At 34.9% G+C, this 18,423-nt stretch overlaps 1 protein-coding gene across 1 annotated transcript in view; it reads left to right on the top strand.

Annotated features, from left to right (window-relative positions):
* Nucleotides 1-18,423, top strand: part of KCNH7 (potassium voltage-gated channel subfamily H member 7) — a 562,840-nt gene that overhangs the window by 498,688 nt on the left and 45,729 nt on the right. Inside the window, exons 8-9 of the mRNA XM_049887314.1 lie at nucleotides 1,280-1,679; nucleotides 7,261-7,460. Of these exons, the coding sequence (XP_049743271.1) occupies nucleotides 1,280-1,679; nucleotides 7,261-7,460 (600 nt within the window). The remainder of the gene's footprint in view (nucleotides 1-1,279; nucleotides 1,680-7,260; nucleotides 7,461-18,423) is intronic.

Here is an 18,423-nt window from a genome sequence, read left to right as displayed (position 1 = left end):
ATTGGTAAACACCGTGTAACTATGGAATAATTATATGCCTTGCGAATTATATACTACTTATAGTTGACATTATTTAGGAAACCTAAAAAATGAACTTGTAATTTGTACTTATCAGATTTCAAGTCCAAACAACCATTTAAGTACCCTGTTATTATATGGAAGTGTCCTATCATTAGATACCTGGTCAGTTATAATCATGCAATTAGTTATACATGTCACAACTAAAAGCCAAAATACAATTATAATATCATTGAGATATCAAGAAACAATTTATTAATTTAACACATTTACAAAGAAAAATGAGTTTAAATATAGTGCCAAATACATGCGTGCAATCCTTGAATAAGTGTTCACATAGTTATCTGCTTGACTGACCCCTTCTCTTTATGCAAGTCTCTCTCAACTCAGCTGCCTGCTCTTCAGAAAGGCCTCCCTTGAACTTCCTTTCTAAAGTGATCCCAACCCCAATCCACAGTCCACATGCCCTCTATCATCTTACTCTATTTTATTATCATCATTGCACTTTTCACTATCTAAAATTATCTTATTATTTGTTTATTTAAAAAATATCAGTCTCCTCTCATTAGGGAAAGAACTTTCCTTCTCTTCATTAGAGATGATGCTTTCTCCTCTCTGTTAAATAATTCTCTCTCTCTACTAGAAAAACAAACTTGTGTTTTTCTTCAACACTGTAATCTCAAACCACGTGTGGTCCTTGATAGGCACACAGTAACACATAGGAATGTTTTCTTGGTGAATGAATGGTTTATTGACTACCAATTACGTAGGTACTGAAGAAGGCTGCTGGGTGGCAAAAACGTTAAGTGCTTGACTACTAGCCAAGAAGGCTGGCGGTTCAAACCCTCCCAGAAGCACCTAGTGATCTGCCTCCAAAAGGTTACAGCCTTAAAAACCCTGCGGAGCAGTTGTGCTCTGCACTTGTGGGCTCACCATGAGTCAACATCGCCTAGGGACTAGAAGGCAGTGAACAACAGCAACAATAGTCCAGTGCAAGACACTTGGTCAGAGCATAAAAGAAGATAAGCAGATCCTCTGCCCAAGGGTCTTACATGTCAAAATATTCAATTACTGTGCCACACACTTTCAAAGTATTTTCCAAAATGGGTAAAATCTTAAAAAAAAAAAAAAAAGAAAGAAGCTTGATACTTAATTCAAATATACTCAGTGTTACTGTGTTGTTTCAACTTTCTTTACTTCACAGGAATATACTTTGAATTGTTTATCAACTATTTCTAATCGTGAACATTTGTTTCCACAGACAACAACATTAATTGGTCTTTTGAAGACAGCTCGACTCCTTCGTCTTGTGCGAGTGGCCAGGAAACTCGATCGATACTCGGAATACGGCGCTGCTGTTCTGATGCTCTTAATGTGCATATTTGCCCTGATTGCTCACTGGCTGGCTTGCATTTGGTATGCGATTGGGAATGTCGAAAGGCCCTACCTGACTGACAAAATTGGATGGCTGGATACCTTAGGACTACAAATCGGGAAACGTTACAATGACAGTGATTCAAGTTCTGGACCATCCATAAAAGACAAATATGTCACAGCACTTTATTTTACTTTCAGCAGTTTAACCAGTGTAGGATTTGGGAATGTGTCTCCTAACACCAATTCGGAGAAAATCTTTTCAATTTGTGTCATGTTGATCGGCTGTAAGTAGATTTCTCTTTTCTTAACAATTAAAATTAAATAATACTACAGAATTGATATCTCTAGAAACATTTAGAATGAGGAAAAGAGAAAATTATAGATACTTGTGGAGATAATGGGGTTATATATATGGGCCCCGTATTCTATCAAATCTGATTCTCTCTGTAAAGCAGAGATACCAAACGTCTTTTAGGACCTCAGGAAACCATAAGCATAAAGCTAGAATGACATGGGTTTGGGAATTCAGGAACTGAACCTTGAAGTTCACTTTCACTGCTATAAAAATTGTTTATTATCAATGGTTTCTATTTCAAGCTAAGTCCAGATTAGAATGTGAAAAATCAGTTTATATATAAACCCAGTACCCAGTGCCCTCGAGTCGATTCCGACTCATAGTGACCCTATAGGACAGAGTAGAACTGCCCCGTAGTTTACATATATACAAACCCCCCCCCAAAAAAAAACCCAGTGCAGTTGAGTCGATTTCGACTCACAGCGACCCTATAGGCCAGAGTAGAACTGCCCCATAGAGTTTCCAAGGAGCACCTGGTGGATTCGAACTGCCGACCCTTTGGTTAGCAGCCGTAGCACTTAACCACTACGCCACCAGGGTTTCCATACATATATATATACTATACATATATATAGTACTTGACAGTACTGGGTTTTACTGGGTACATATTCTATCTCTCTCTCTCTCGCCCTTTCTATATATAGACTAAAAATTGACTGAAGATTCCTTTCCCTGTGACATTATACCAAGGCCTAGATGATTAGGCCCTTTACCCTGTGATGGGGTAATGTCATGAACATCATTTATAAGGCATAGTCTTAAGAATTTAAAAAAAAAAAAAATCTGTGTTAAACTGAAGATGTTTTAATGCTAATATAAGAAATGTAATATTACTATTTAAAAACAAAAACCAAAACCCTGCTAAAAGTAACCTGTTAATTCAAAAAAAAACAAACCCAGCATCGTCAACCTGATTCCGACTCATAGCGACCCTATAGGTCAGAGAAGAACTGCCCCATAAACGTTTCCAAGGAGTGCCTGGCAGATTGAAACTGCCAACCCTTTGGTTAGCAGCCATAGCACTTAATCACTAACTCACCAGCATTTCCAACTTGTTAATACCAGGCAACGATTAGCAAAAACAGAATGGATTTTTAAAGGTTAAAAAAAAAAAAGCATTGGCATTAGATTGTGCACAAATTTGAAAATTAATTTAGATAGTTGATTTTAAAATGTTAACCTATCAACTAATGGAATGTGCTTAAAAAAAAAAAAATGGAATGTGCTTAGATAAGCCTTATTTATAGAACTTAAATAGATCCTGTCAGTTTATTGTCCGCTTCATTTAAAATTCACTTTTCATATATATGTTTTAGTGTTTTAACATCAATAACATTTGCATAGCCAAATGACATCATATTTAAACAACTTTAAGACATCCTACAAATTCAGGCAAAGTAAGGCGCCCTGGTGGTGCGGTGGTTAAGAGCTCAGCTGCTAACCAAAAGGTTTGCAGTTCGAGTTCACAAGCTGCTCCTTAGAAACCGTATGCGGCAGTTCTCCTCTGTCCTACAGGGTCACTATGAGTAGGAATCGACTCCAGGGCAGTGGGTTTGTTTTTTTGTTTTTTCCCCTTGGCTATACACACAGAAGTAGCATCTCTCCCAGAAGCAAACAGAAGTGGAGCCTACTGGAAGAAATAGAAATATCCATTCTAGAGAGACTGACTCTCTCAAAGCAAACACAACCCCAACCACCTTGTGATTACAACTACTAGTAAACACTTTGTAGTGGCTATCAACTCCAATGGCTGAGATAGCAAACAAATGAAAGTTTGTGCTTCGTGTTTCTAATGTCACCTATGACAGAAATCACCACAGATACTAAACATAAACATAAACAGACCTAAACATAAAAGCTTAAACTATAAAACTTATAGAAGAAAATACAGGAGATAATCCATAATATAAAAATTGATATATTGGATTTCATCAAAATTAATAACTTCTGCTCCTCCATAAACTCTGTTAAGAAAAGAAAAAGGCATATGATAGACTAGAAGAAAATATTCTCAATTCTTAGATCTGAAAAAGGACTTGTATCCAGAGTATATCAAGAATTCTCGCAACTCCACATCAAGAAGAGAAACAACTCAATTTAAAAAGGAACAAAAGATTTGAACAAACACATCACGAAAGAAGACATATGAAGTATGTGATAAGTAATAAGTACATGAAACTTGTCGATAATTGTCAGGGAAATGCAAATTAAAACCTTAAATGAGATATCACCCACTATAATACCTGGATAATGAAAAAGGAAGACAGAAGAATTGATGCATTCAGATTATGGTATTGGCAAAGAATACTGATACACAGTGGACTGCCAAAAGAACAAACAAATCAGTCTTCTCCAGAGAATATCAAGTATACAACCAGAATGTTCCTTAGAAGTGGAGATGGCAAGACTTCAACTCACTTACTTTGGACATTTTTTCAGAAAAGACTGATCTCTAGAAAAGGAGATCATGGTAAAAAAAAAAAATAGAGGGTCAGCAAAAACAAGGGAAACCCTCAGTGAGATGGATTGACACAATAGCTACAACAATGGGCTCAAACATCCCAATAATTATGAAGACTGTACAGGATCAGGCAACTTTAGTGTCTGCTATATTTTATACAGAAGGTTGCCATGAGCTGGAGCCGACTCAATGGCAACGAAAACACTACCACCACAACGGCTAAAATTAAAAAGACAATATCAAGCGTTAGAATGTGGAGCAAGCTATATTCTTATACATTGCTGATGGGAATGTAAAATGATGCAACCACTTGGCAAACAGGCTATTTCTTATAAAGTTAAACACACAATTACCATACAACTCAACAATTCCATTCCTAAGTGTTTAACCGGGGAAATGAAAATACATGCCTACACAAAGACTTTTATACAAATGTTCCTGGAAATTTTATTCATAGTAGCCCAAAACTAAAAACAGCAGATGTCCATCAGCAGGAGGAGCGATAAACTGTGATCTAGCCTTACACTGGAAAGATTTCTAAAAAAGAACAACTTACCGATACACATGACAACAGGAAGAATCTCAAAAACACGATGCTGAGTGAAAGAAGTCAGATACAAACAAGTACATACTTTATGATGCCATAAATCCTAGAAAATGCAAACAAATTTGTAATGACAGAAAAGAGATGAGTGTTTGCCCATGGTCTGAGTATATGGAGCAGACAGCAAATAGACATGAGGAAACCTCTTGGGGCAATGGAGCTATTCTATATCTTGATTGTGTTTATGTGGGTATATACATTTGTCAGATCTAACGGAACTACACACTTAAAATGGATGTGTTTTATTGTATGTAAATTATACCTCATTAAAACTTGTTTATTAAGTTATAATTTTTATAAAGTTGTGTAACAGAGAAAGAAAGTCTATGTGTTCTATGAACATGTTTAAGCTAATACCCCATGACTAACCAAGTATACTGGTTTGGTTAACATCTGAGATTTTGGGTGAGATGTGCTGAAGGAAGTTGTAGGCTATACCTGTTTTATTTCTATAATTCAAAACCTAAAACAAACCATTTTGATGAAATAAGAAGTCCCTATATAAAAAGCAAAATTAAATATTGAGTTGAGGAGAGCAATGTCTATATACAGTCCAACTTGCTTTTAAGTGATATTTTATGCCATTTGGTGGACATTAAGTAATGTACATAGAACATAAATTCTGTGCTTCTCTCTCACTTGAAGCCTTTAGCTCCACTTGCGTCCTTAAAAAAACAGAAAAGAAATTGATTGCTTGGTTATAGTTTTAAAAGACATCTTCACAGAATTCCCCCAAATAAATGCTTCAACTGGTCATTTATGTTTGTAAACATGTACCTACATAATGTACATTTTGCCATCTTGTCAATGAGCAGGAAGTACCTGCTTGTAACCCAAACGAAGGTTTTGTTTCATTTTGAGGGCAATAAAAACCACAGTCTTTATTAAAAATTACGTAAGAATTTTTTTTCTGACTTTTCTCCTTCATGTAACTATGTGATTTAGGTAAGGAAGAGAAAAATAATAACTAGCATTCATTATATGTCCTCTGATTGAGTCAAGTGAATTTTATCTGTACTACTTTCTGAGAACTTTGGAGACCTAATAGCACCAATAAACATTTCCAACACTACACTTAGGAAGAGTAAAATATATTTCTCACATGAATCTTGAATCACAGGAATCAGTTTCAGGCAAGTATTGCTAATTCCCTTCTTAACCATTCGTTTACTCAAATTAGACTCGCGTGCTCTTCCTGTGGAAAATACAACCTAAATCATTTGTCTACCTTGCGGATAATTACTGCCTCTCATATCCCAATTCAGCCTCACTAAAGCTCTCCCTAACTTTCATCCCCTTAAACAGACGAAAGCAAAGGGCCGCTTCTTTCCCTGGGACATTCTCTTGTTTGGGCCATCTATGGTAAACAAAGATCGTGCTAACCAAGAGACAGAAATAAGGTAGAAAAGAAAGCAAATGCTCTGAAAGATAGATTATTTTAAACACTTAGCCTGAATCTGGACAAAACCACCTTTCGAAATGATTAAGTGGTTTATAGAGATAATGCTTTTTAAAATGTGTTTGAGACAAAAAAAACTTGTTGATCAACTATCGGCTAATCAAACTGTTCAAGCTGTTTTTTCCCCACCTGCTTGGTGTATCGCTGTTCCCAATGCTTAAACATCTGTTACCGCCTCTCTAAGGTTCTGACATACACCCCAAGATCAATATGCAGGTCATGTATCATGATGTAACTTTCTGAACAGAATATAACATTTCTTTTTAGAATTATTAGAAACTGAATAGAAATATAAATAACAAAAGAGAAGATGCTTAAAGAGGTTATTTTAAATCATAACGATTTAGCCTTGGAAGGACTAATAAGGATGTTCCCTTTAAGGACTGCATACATAACAGGGAATGTCATAGCAGTTTCCCTTTATAAATAAAAGAACAAAAATGTGTCCAATTTTTCTCTACAAAAATAAACTACATTCATATTCTAAGCCAGAGATATCTGTTTCTCAAGCAGAAATACTATAAAAATGAATTTTAATTGATTAAAAAGTATACACAAACACTGAAAGAAAACTATAAGCTCCTTAAAATAATTTATAATTTCTTAGTAAATTCAAAATATGAAGATTATAGTAGCTTTTTTAATACTTCAAGGTTAGATTTGAGGCTGAGAGGCACTGATAATATTAAAATTGATATTTTAATTCTACTTTAAAAATTGGGCTTTTATATTATAAACAATGTGAGTTTTTGTTTTAATTTAGAGTCCAAGATGAATTTGGATAGAACTGGATACTTTTTCCATGTTTATCATTAAAATTATTAAATTTAAAACAGTATTAGCTTGTCTTCTTCCCCCCCCCCGGGCCAGTGATAATTAATTACAACTGAATTGACATCATCAAAATGTGCATACTTGAAATGCTAGAAGATGCTATATGCCCAAGTACAGTGTTCCTCCATAACTTTGTTTTTTATCCAATCCAGCACTAATGTATGCAAGCATTTTTGGGAATGTATCTGCAATTATCCAAAGACTATATTCGGGAACTGCCAGGTACCATATGCAAATGCTACGAGTAAAAGAATTCATTCGATTTCACCAAATTCCCAACCCTCTGAGACAGCGACTTGAGGAATATTTCCAACATGCATGGACTTACACCAATGGCATTGACATGAATATGGTATGTATTTCTGTTTTCCAAAACTGAAGCATCACAGGCATTATAGCTAGAGCCAAAATGGAAAAGCCAGTCTCACCAGCTTTGAACCCCTTGCTTTTGTTTTCTTCTCTCTGATGTTTATTTTCTCCCCTGGAGATAGTCTCTCATTCTCAATTCATGGCATTGCATGGTGCTATATCTAGTTATACTGTGTGGCAAAGGCATTATAACATGATGCAAACTGCTATAACTGTGTGTAGTAGGGTTCCTGCTTCTGGTTAGAGAGCATTGCTTGATCTGGGACTTGGGCTTTCATCACATGGCCTAGTTGCCAGCACCCAAAATATCAGTTAGACCCATGTGCATGAAGATTTGATATGTAAACAGTAACAACTATGATGCCCCCAAACTAAGATCATTTTTAATATTAATGAGAACCAAGATTAACACTCTTTAAAACATAAGGTGTAAGCATTTTGTAATAGGAAGTACCATACTGATTTAAGGATAGTTTTTCTATATTGTAAACAATTACCTATGTGCCCTTTTACTGTACCTGGTTTAATGTATCTTTCTTTCAAGGGGGAAATATGGATTCCTTCATACTTTTTAAGCAAATTTGACATCAACAATCACTTGTCATAACCACTCCCTCCTCTATCACTGTTCAAAAATCAACAAAATTAATAACATTACTGTGGTCCAAAGAAGCTCTTTTTACTATTAGGGGGATTTTTCACATTCTTTTGACCTTGTTGTTTGGCTATAGACACTGATTGCTAAAGAGAAATTATCGAATAAATCTAAATTCCATGGCATATCCTAGAGATATAATAAAATGATTAAAAATAAGGTTCCTTCCCACCTGACTATTTCACCACTGGACAAGGACCCTGTTTATAAGAATTCTTCAGAAAATAAAATCACTCACATTTAAAGACATCAACAGCATAATACAATTTTTGCATAACTGAACTTGTACAGTTTAGGTTGATATTTTTTGTTTGACAAGCAATATTCTAGCAAAGAAAGCAAATGTTCATAATTAGCAATCAAAGTGCAGAAAGCATTGCAAATTTTGCCTAATTTGAAAGACAAATCACATGTGGATCAGTTTATGATAGCTGTGTGTGACTTATCTGAATCTAAGGACAGGCCATTATAAAACATTTTAATTTGAAGAGTTAACCGACTAGCACGTTTCATATAAAACAGTAACTGAACTCCATGTGTTATTTCTAATTATCCCAAAGTTCCTTGCAAAGAAATTCATTTGATAAATTGACCTCACTAAGAAAGCGCTTCAATCACACAAGAAACAGCACCTACAAATTGATCACTTTTATATACGTCCATCTTTATTGTTTTAACAAAGATATCAGCATTCGGAAATTATTTGGGAATCTCTAATGCTGGGTTAGATGAAGCAGTGTCAAGAATTTTTAATCAAGACACGTGTCACCCAACTTTGTTGTTCCAGACTGCCAGATTATTTCAATAACCATAGTAAAACAACAATTATTATACCTCCCCCCCATGTAACTCTAGTTTTGTGACCATTTTTGTGATAAAAAGTCTATTTTGTGACAATTATTTACCTTTCATTGTTTGACTCTATTACCTATGAATATGGTTAATATACCACTTGCCTATTTACAATGTACTTATGAAAGATTTATCTCTTTCCTGTCTGCTTCAAACCTTAATACATGGAATCACAACACCCACCGGTAAGAACAGGAGGTATTTATATCCAATTTAATTCTCGTGTAAATTGTGGAGAACACCCTTGTTATCTGTCAGGCTTAGAGCTTGTTAAATGATTTCCAATGTTAGTTCTGATCTTTTTTTGCATGATGTAGTGGAGGAAACACAAAGCAAGAAGCTGGGGGAGAGAACATGGAAGAGGCCAAGTAGAGAATAGAAACTCAACTTTAATAACGGCTTGACCTCTAATGATATTTGTTTACAGTTCCCCATCTCCATAAAAATTCACTTCTCTGCCCCAACCCCACTCTGCTAAAGGTTATGGGTATACGGTTTGCATTAGATAATTGTCATAAAGAAAATGTCACTCTTTCATCATCCTCTATTTTCATGATATAGGTTCTTTTCTTTCCTTTCATCTGCATGCCTGTATTACATGATCCTGGAGTGTGTGAGCTCTAAACCATGTGCCGCTGAGCCTTGCATGTGGTTTTGAGAGCTTGCCTTTGCATGAACTTCTTGTTTGTACACAGTGTCTACATTTCTCATCTTGTGACTGAAAAGTGAGTAAAAAATCAAAGTGCGAGAAACTGCAAACTCAACCTTTGGAAAATGCTTGCTTATTAAACACGATATGTAAAACAAAGTTGATTAAAGAAAGACAACTGTATCTTAGACTATTGAGAGGTAAAAACAAACAAAAAATGGATTTATTTTATCTCCAAAATTATTGTTATAATCCTTGTGTCTTTCTAGTCTATCATTAACTAACTTGTAATTTAATAACAACTTAAAGTGATTTAAATTTATGTATCATGATACATATAAATACATCAAATTCTTGTAAATCAGCATTCCATGTTATTTCATTTATGTATAACCTTAAATATAATTTCTCATGAAACATTTCAGAAGATCATTTTTACTGTTAGAGACCATGTCCAAATGAAATATAAGGTTTTTTTAATCACACTTAATCACACTTTATTGACCTAAAATTATTTTTCATGACCCAAATCATTTGATTACTTGATAAATCACACACAAAAAAAAACTTTAAAAACCTAAAAAGTGCAATCATACTCCTTATTCCTTGCATCTTTTGGTTTTTGTGAAAAAGCTATTGCCAGAACGTTCTCGAACTGAAAGCCTTCTTGGAATACTTTCAGTTGTCTCAGATGGTTCAGAGTACAAAAAGAAAAGGGCCAGAATAATGAAGCTAGTGAAAGAAAAACCTTTTTTTGAGTCTGATTTCAGGCTTAGGAATAGTAAAAATTATCTCAAAGATGATGCTTCCTCAGATTAGGACTGAAGGCATCTCTGAAAGTCAATCGAGGAATTCTTCAAGTCAAAGTCATCTTCTGACAAACTCTGAAAGCTTCTGAGGCTAGCACGTTAGTTTTAGTTACACCACCATAATCAGCTGAACATCCTCTTCCATATCAACATAGAGTCAAGTGTCCTCATATCGCACGTAAGAGCCTGCCTTGAATGGAGAAAGACAGTAATAACCATGGCTCATAAACTGTTCTGAAAGGAGGAAAATAAATCATTTAGGCTAGAAATAACACCATAATTTAATACTACACTCTGGAATCCAAGAAGAGCCTTTAAGAACATTTAATGGAGAATTTTATTCCTGACCTGAGAATGCAAATCCTCTCCTAAGTAATGCCTGTGTAATAGGAAAAAAATCGGAAAAGGGATTCAGAAAACCCAAGCACTGGTTCTCAATATGCCACTAATCTTGGACAAATCACTTAACGTCTCTGCAGTTTAATTAAACCAGTCACCTTCAAATGTTTCTGAACCACCAGAACTCAGATATTCTAACGTGAAAAACAATTATTATGGGAGCCTTTCTGGTTGAGGTTAGAGATTCTATGTGGAATTTATTTCAAAAAACACTGCACTAAGTAGGTGGGTAGGAGTTTTGATACCAGAGAACTGAAGGAGACCATTTCAGGTAAAGGCTGTGACAGGAGTAAAGGCACATAGGTGGGAAGGTACAAAGCAGAAACAACATTATTTTAGAAGAAAGGAGAATGACTAAGGCTTTTGTTTGTTTTTTTAACCATGGGTCGTTAACGAAGTCAATTCTCTATTAATGGAGTCAATTCAGACATACAAAGAAGTTGGAATAAGGGCCTAGGAAGATGAATACATTTTTCAGCAAGGTGAATAGACAAGTTTTCCTTAAAGACAGGCTGAAAAGAAAAGAGGAAGAGTAAAGGTGTTGGTTTTGAGGGATAAAGGAGAAAACTCGACAGTACTGGTGCTATATGCCCCAGTTTCTTCGGTCGAGCAGAGGCTAGGTTAATTCCTGAGAAAGGAGGAGGTATAGGATAGGAGCCAAATTGAGGAGGATGAGAATTTTTGGAACATATATCTTGGGAAATTCCATCAAGTTCAACATAGTTGGCTAAAAATATTTAGAACTACAGTGGGACTCTAATGAACAAAGCCAATAAAAGTGGAAAATAAAATAACAAAAAATGGTATACTAATTAAGAGAAATTCTTATTTCTTAGTGGTTAAGTGCTACGGCTCCTAACCAAGAGGTTGGCAGTTCAAATCCGCCAGGCGCTCCTTGGAAACTCTATGGGGCAGTTCTACTCTGTCCTATAGGGTCGCTATGAGTTGGAATCGACTCAATGGCAGTGGGAGTGAGTTGATATGATCTCTAAGGACTATTTTAATGAAAATCTGATTTATTTTACTTCAATTGTGTTCTGGTTTCTCTTTTAGCAGTCAGAGCAGTCTCTACCACTAATACTGACCTAATATCTAAACCCATAATTTAACTCTACTCCATCAAAAACTTTATTATTCCCACTCTTTACACTTATTTAAATTATTTCATCCGTACCAGACCTGCTCATTCAGATCTACTCCACTTACAGACTGTCTTGATATACCATGAGCAAACAAACAAAAAACTAGCTGCTATCCTGTTGATTTGGACTCATGTGACCCCACATGTCTCAGAGTAAAGCCGCTCTCCGTGGAGTTTTCAATGGCTGTGATCTTGCAGATGTAGATCACCAGGCTTTTCTTCCAAAGCACCTCAGGGTAGACTCAAACTGCCACCCATTTGGTTAGTAGCCAAGTGTTTAAGTGATTACACTACCCAGGGACTCTCTGATACATCATAGTGAATTGTAATGATGAGCTCTTTCAATTACGTCCAGTTAAGCAACTCAGATAAAAATGATTCTTAAAACATTAAACATCATCAGAAATATAAAAGCAACACTTAAAAAAGAGCATAGCCTGTCTTCACCATACTGTTTTTATTCCTCCTTACCTTTTTCTAACAATCCTTTATATACTGAAGTGGATAAATACGGTCAATGAAAAAACCTTACTGATAACACCCCTAAAGTCCAAACAGCCTTAAAAGTAAGTCCACATGGAGGTTGGCAACAACCCACAGGCTAGTGACACCTTTTGCCTAGTTACCATTTAGGAGTTATATTAAACCAATAGTTTTCCACAATGCATTTTTAAAAAGTGTTTTCACCTGCATGTTGATTAGTTGATGGGAATTGCCTGGCTCTGAAGAAACTGGGCAGGTATTAACAATTCACACCAGCAAGAATTGTTAACACACAGTCTTGTTACCCACAGTTACTACATACTGGAGCAGAACCCATACAACAGGTGCTTAAGAAAGGGCAAGTTTCACCTGCCCTTCCTGTTTTACGCCAAGGCTAATTACCCTAACCGTCTAAAAAATATCACAGAGAACAGTAAATACCATCTGGAACCCCCTGACCTGGATGAGTATCAAGCTTAAGACAGGCCTCTGATATTTTCAGGTTGCAATGATACTGCTCTGTCATCTTTGACAAATGACAATGGATGGTCATTTTATTCTTGTTTCCAGACATCATCAAGAAGGACTTATTTACAACTGGCACCAGGCTGCTTCTTTGCAAAGCAAGTTTGTCAATGGTGGGATCTGACCTTCAGTGGTTCCTAAGCCAAGAGAAATCATGACAGCGTGGCCTGGGGCTTTACCCATGATAAACAGTCATTGCAGAAACACTATGCTGAGGCAATGCACACACTTGTGTGCTTCAGTTTCTCCATCGTTTTATAATGTTCCTCTTAACAGTAGTAGGAAGGTGGAAATGAAGTCTCGAATTGCTTTATAACTCTTTAAAATAATGGTACTATTTGAACAGGACTCTAGAGAGCAATTTCTCAAGCTGAAAGGCGTGATGCGTCTAAAAATACTTTCTTTGGAGTTGTAAGGGCGCAGGAGTAATTCAAACCCAATTCAGTGTAAGATTATTTAATAATCAAGGCAGTAAGCCAGTATTAAAATATATATACAGTGAGAGATCATCGAAATTCAGTTTAAAATATGCTTTGGAAATATTTTAAGTCTCTTTTAATTCAAATACTAGAGTAACTCAGCATTTAGAAAATTTAATGGATTCAAACTATATAGAATTTCACCCAATATAAAAGCCCAATGTTTTCTTCAGTGAAAGAATTGTCTCAGACATCCTGGGACATTATATTGTAAATGGATATACAAATCCCCCACTCAATATGTCAGAATTTATCTTTTTTTTTTTTTAACGGTGAAAATAAGCAGGAGTACTTCATCCAATGTAATATATAATATGTCCTTAAGGCAACAGTAGCTCTAGAAATTTATTTTAATTCTTTTTCTTGGTTTTCTTTTCACTGTTATCCATGTGGATAAATGTGGACGGGAAAATGCGTAATTGTTGCATCTTTTATACCACATACCTAAACAAACTCCTTTAATTTGCCTCTGGGGCTCCTGTTGGCCCCCAGCAGAAATCTACACTCACCTCACAGACCACCTAATTACGGGTCTTCCTCATGGGGGTCCATGGCCTCTAATGGTGACTTTTTTAACACTCCAGAGCAATGCTAAATCATTTACATATACGTAATTAAATGCTAATCTTCCTAGATCTGTATGCTGTACAACACACACAGAGCCAAAATATGTCTGTGGTTAGCAATACCTACCACTGAGGGAAGTCAAATACTCCATATGGGTATAATTATTTTCTTTGAATTCTAGAGGTCCTTCTCTAAACATCACCTAGTTCTATCCTGTGAACTACAAATGTATGGATACTAAGAAAACGGGGGCTTGGAAATGCATTCCAAGATCAGGACTTTAGTCCAGAGTCTAACTCTCTAGCCACTTGTCTTCTCTAATTTTATCTGTTTTACCTATAAATTATTCTAAGCATTTAATAGTAGGTAATACCACAAGTGATTTTTTTTTTTTTTAATACCACAAGTGAAGTCAAGAGCATTATAATAAAGCAATTAATTTGTATATCCTTGACTGGATAGCTGAAGAATGGAGAGAAGTATGATGTCAGGACAACTGCTAAGTGGTGCAAAACTTTACAAGCAAAACTGGTAAAAAGAGGAATAAAAGCGCGTGGACTGGCCTAGCGTAAAATAATCAGAAACGAATACATTCTTGGAGTACAGGCATAGGGTAGACATGTGGATAATGGTTAGAATCAAGAAAAGAAAAGCAAGAGAAGCATTCTACTGCATCCACTGAGAAAAGTTCTGTGGTTAAATAGCTTTTATATCCCATCATTCTTAAAAGAATTGCATTAAATAGACTTTTAAATCAATATATTACCCTATTTCCTTTCCTTTCCTTCTCACCAATCTTAGCACACAGAATTGAGATCTACAAGTGTTCTTAGAAATATTATTTTTCCCATGAGATTTTTTTCTAGGAGATTATGCCTGTTATATGTCATCACTGGCAATTCTTGAAGTTACAGAGAAAGAAACAATCTAGTCAGTCAGTGAAGCAATGTTAAGGGAACATTAAGGAACCTAAATTTTTAAAAAATTAAATTACATTTGTATAAAGATTTTTAACAATATTTTGATGTAGATATTCATTGAATATTGGTTAGAATTCTGCTTTGCCTTTCTTTCAGAGGAGTGGTAGAAGCAGAGGAGTAATTCAAACCCAATTCAGTTTGAAATCATTTAACCACATCGAATTTCCAATGGAGGGCTTCCCTGAAGATACTTACAAACCAATGAAAGCATAGAATCTGTCTTTACTGTTAAAATGTATCTCTCGATTGTATTTTTGTCCTGTCCGTACTTCATTATTTTTTCACAACAAAAACAGCTTCACTTTCTTTTTAAATATTATACATGATTGTAAAAATATCAAACAGTATAAACTCTTTAATAATTATCTTAGATCCTTCCATCCAGAGATAACCCCCAAGCAATATTTTGTTAACCATACTTCATAGACTTATCATAGCGTGATAAGAATCTTTTCAAATTGGGGGCCATCTTCTCTGCTACTGTACATGGCACACACACACATACATACGCACAGATTTTACATAAATGAAATCATAATACATGCTGTTTTTGAGACACATGTTAATGCAAGCTTTTTAAAAATCATTTTTACATTTTAATTTACTTCTGCATTCCTACTCTCCCCTTCCACATCAGCACTTTACCACATTACCCACTATCCATCTATATAACCTTCGACACCTTTCCCTATGCTAATATAGATACACACACATACATAATACATCCACACACACATTTAAATAGGTGCATTATTTAATTTATAAAAATAATATTAAAGTAAATACAGTTGATGTTTCTCACATAAAAATAATCAAAACCAAACCTGTTGTGGTCGAGTAGATTACAACTCATAGCAACCCTGTAAGACAGAGTAGAACTGCCCCATGGAGTTTCCAAGGAGTATCTGGTGTATTTGAACTGCTGACATTTTGGTTGGTAAACAAAGCTCTTAACTACCACATATCTTGTGAAAATATCTCTAAGTCAGCTCATACAATCTAACTCGTTCTTTTTAATACCACATAACATTCTATAGTAATTTCTTTTATATACTGAAATTATAAAATACATGATATAATAGTATATAACTTGCATACTACATAATTATAACAATAAACTATTCTCTCCTTTATGACATTCATTTTGCTTCTAATTTCATGTCACACTTCGAACAATACTTCAACAAACATCCCTACATATATTTCCCTTACTGGTACTTTTATTTTATGGGTAGATTCCCAGGGAAGAGATTGCTGATTTAAAGATGACTTATATTTTCAATTTTACTAGCTATTGTAAGGCTACATTCCAAAAATGTTCTGACAATTTACATTTCCACCAACAATGTTGGTACTTTCTGCTCCCCTTTAGTAAGTGTATAGGGTCGCTATGAGTCACGATCGACTCAACACGGACGGGTAGCAAGTTTTACTAGCTGTAGGTGTTATGATCCTTTTTAATTTTTGCCAAGCTAATGGATATATGAGTCTTAGCATCCTTTTTATATGCATACATATATACATAAATGTATATACATACATACATACAGCTATAAGAAGTCATATATATAGGTCATTTGGATTTTTCTTCTATGAATTGCCTATTTATAGAATTTTGGCATATTTTGGGGTTACCTTTTTCTAATTATTTTGTAAAAACTATTTGTAAAATATAATATTAATGCTTTAGCTGTCATCTATATTGCAATTTGTCCCTAGTCTTTTTTGGATATGTTGGTTTTGTTTAGAGGATCTTTTAGATACAAAAATTTTGTTTGTTTTGTTTTTATTTTTACTACAGTCCATTTGGTCAACTTTTCTTATGTAGTTCAGGTATCCTGTCCTATTTTAAAAACGTTCCATCTAACTTCTGGATTATAAAAGTAGTCTCACAGAATTTTGTATAAATTGTGTTATATAATTAGAAAGAAAATTCCATTATCTGTTCGAAATGTAGCTTTACAAATGGTTTTCTCCCACACAAATAGAAAGTGGTCCTAGTAGAATTTATTAACCAATTCATTCTTTTTCTATTGAATTAAAAAGACCAGCTTAGTCTTCTATAACTGGGATACATATCTAGACTCTCAAATCTGCTCTATTTGTCCATTTTTATAGCAATATAATAGTGATCTTATGTGGCTTTCTATTATGCTTTAATATCTGATAAGGTAGATCGAGCCTCACTAATTTTTTTTTTTCTTATTTTTCCTGGCCACTTGAGATTTAGTCTTCCATATAAAATATATGACTTGTTTCTGTTCAACTAACCAAAGGATCAGATTGTCAAATCAGACTCACAAGAATCAGAATTTGTAACCAGTATCAAGATTTACTAGTAATTTAAAGAATATAGGTAATCATGAAGTATGAGCAAACCATGGATATTCCTCCTTGAAAAGATTATAAACTACTGGTTTAAGTCTTAGAAAATAACATCCCATTCAATGAGATTTTATAATTTTCTTAGAAATTGTCACCTTTGTCAAATTATTCTTAATCTTTTTTATAGTTTAGTCAGTCTAACAAAATATATTATACATTTAAATTTATACCTGCTTAAAGCTAATAAATCCAGAGCCCTGGTGGCACAGCAGGCTGCTAACCGAAAGGTCGGCAGTTTGAATCCACCAGGCACCTCTTGGAAACCCTATGAGGCAGTTCTACTCTGGTTGATAGGGTCACTGTGTGTCAGAAGTTGATTAGATAGCAATGGGTTTGGTTTTTGGTATAGATATTTAATATAAAGTAAAACTATGTTATTTCATCTACATCCAGACACCTTAACAAATTCTCTGCCTTATCCTAATAGAACTTTTTCTTTGGTTTTGTTCCGTTTAGTTTGGTTTGGTTTGAGGAAATTTTCTCATGGACGTTCTAGGTATACATTCACATCAGCAGCAAATTGAGGGAAATTCATTCTTTTTTTTTTTTTTTCCCCCAACTATGTTTTTTTAATTCACTGGAATCTCCAAAATAATTTTGAATAATAGTTGATTTTAATTAAAATGGTTTCATCGTTAAAACTAATATTTTAGAAAACATCTTTGAATTCCTGAAATAAATTCTACTTGATCATAGATTTTTTTTTGATACACATCGTTTTTATTGGCTAGTAAACTACCTAGAAGGAGCCCTGGTGATGCAGTGGTTAAGCCTTCAGCTGCAACTGAAAGATTGCCAGTTCTAAGCCACTAGGCAGCGCTCAGCGGGAGAAAAAACCTAATAACTGCTCTTGTAAAGATTACAGCCAGGGAAACCCTGTGGGGCAGTTCTGCTCTGACCTATAGGGTCGCTATGAGTCAGAATCAACTCAACAGCACACAACAACAAATTACCTAGAATTTTTGCATTCATTTTATAAGTTATATTAGTCTACGGTTGTATGTTCTTTAAATATTAGAAAT

The sequence above is a fragment of the Elephas maximus genome, chromosome 6 (genome assembly GCF_024166365.1).
Source record: "Elephas maximus indicus isolate mEleMax1 chromosome 6, mEleMax1 primary haplotype, whole genome shotgun sequence".
NCBI lineage: Eukaryota > Metazoa > Chordata > Mammalia > Proboscidea > Elephantidae > Elephas > Elephas maximus.
Note: the sequence above shows the minus strand (reverse complement) of the source record. Positions and strands in the feature narration are given on the sequence as shown.